Source organism: Pterocles gutturalis, unplaced genomic scaffold (genome assembly GCF_000699245.1).
Source record: "Pterocles gutturalis isolate BGI_N339 unplaced genomic scaffold, ASM69924v1 scaffold36766, whole genome shotgun sequence".
Classification (NCBI taxonomy): Eukaryota; Metazoa; Chordata; class Aves; order Pterocliformes; family Pteroclidae; genus Pterocles; species Pterocles gutturalis.
Window position 1 is genome coordinate 15,969 of NW_010106695.1, and position 263 is coordinate 16,231.

At 59.3% G+C, this 263-nt stretch overlaps 1 protein-coding gene across 1 annotated transcript in view; it reads left to right on the forward strand.

Annotated features, from left to right (window-relative positions):
* Nucleotides 1–142, forward strand: part of LOC104472273 (somatotropin) — a 4,129-nt gene extending 3,987 nt beyond the window's left edge. Inside the window, exon 5 of the mRNA XM_010087870.1 lies at nucleotides 1–142. This exon is cut by the window's left edge and continues 68 nt beyond it. Within this exon, the coding sequence (XP_010086172.1) occupies nucleotides 1–142 (142 nt within the window).
* Nucleotides 143–263: the final 121 nt, after the last annotated feature.

The following is a 263-nucleotide window of genomic DNA, read 5'->3' on the forward strand; positions in this document are numbered from 1 at the left end:
CGACATCCACCTGCGCAACGAGGACGCGCTGCTGAAGAACTACGGCCTGCTGTCCTGCTTCAAGAAGGACCTGCACAAGGTGGAGACCTACCTGAAGGTGATGAAGTGCCGGCGGTACGGGGAGGGAAACTGCACCGTGTGACACGGGGATGGCTCCCCAAACACCCAGCCCCTCGCCGGCCACGGCTGCTCTGCTCCCTGGAAAGAAAATTGAAGAATAAACCCGCTACCTGACAACCCATCTCTGTTTTTTCGGGGGGCTG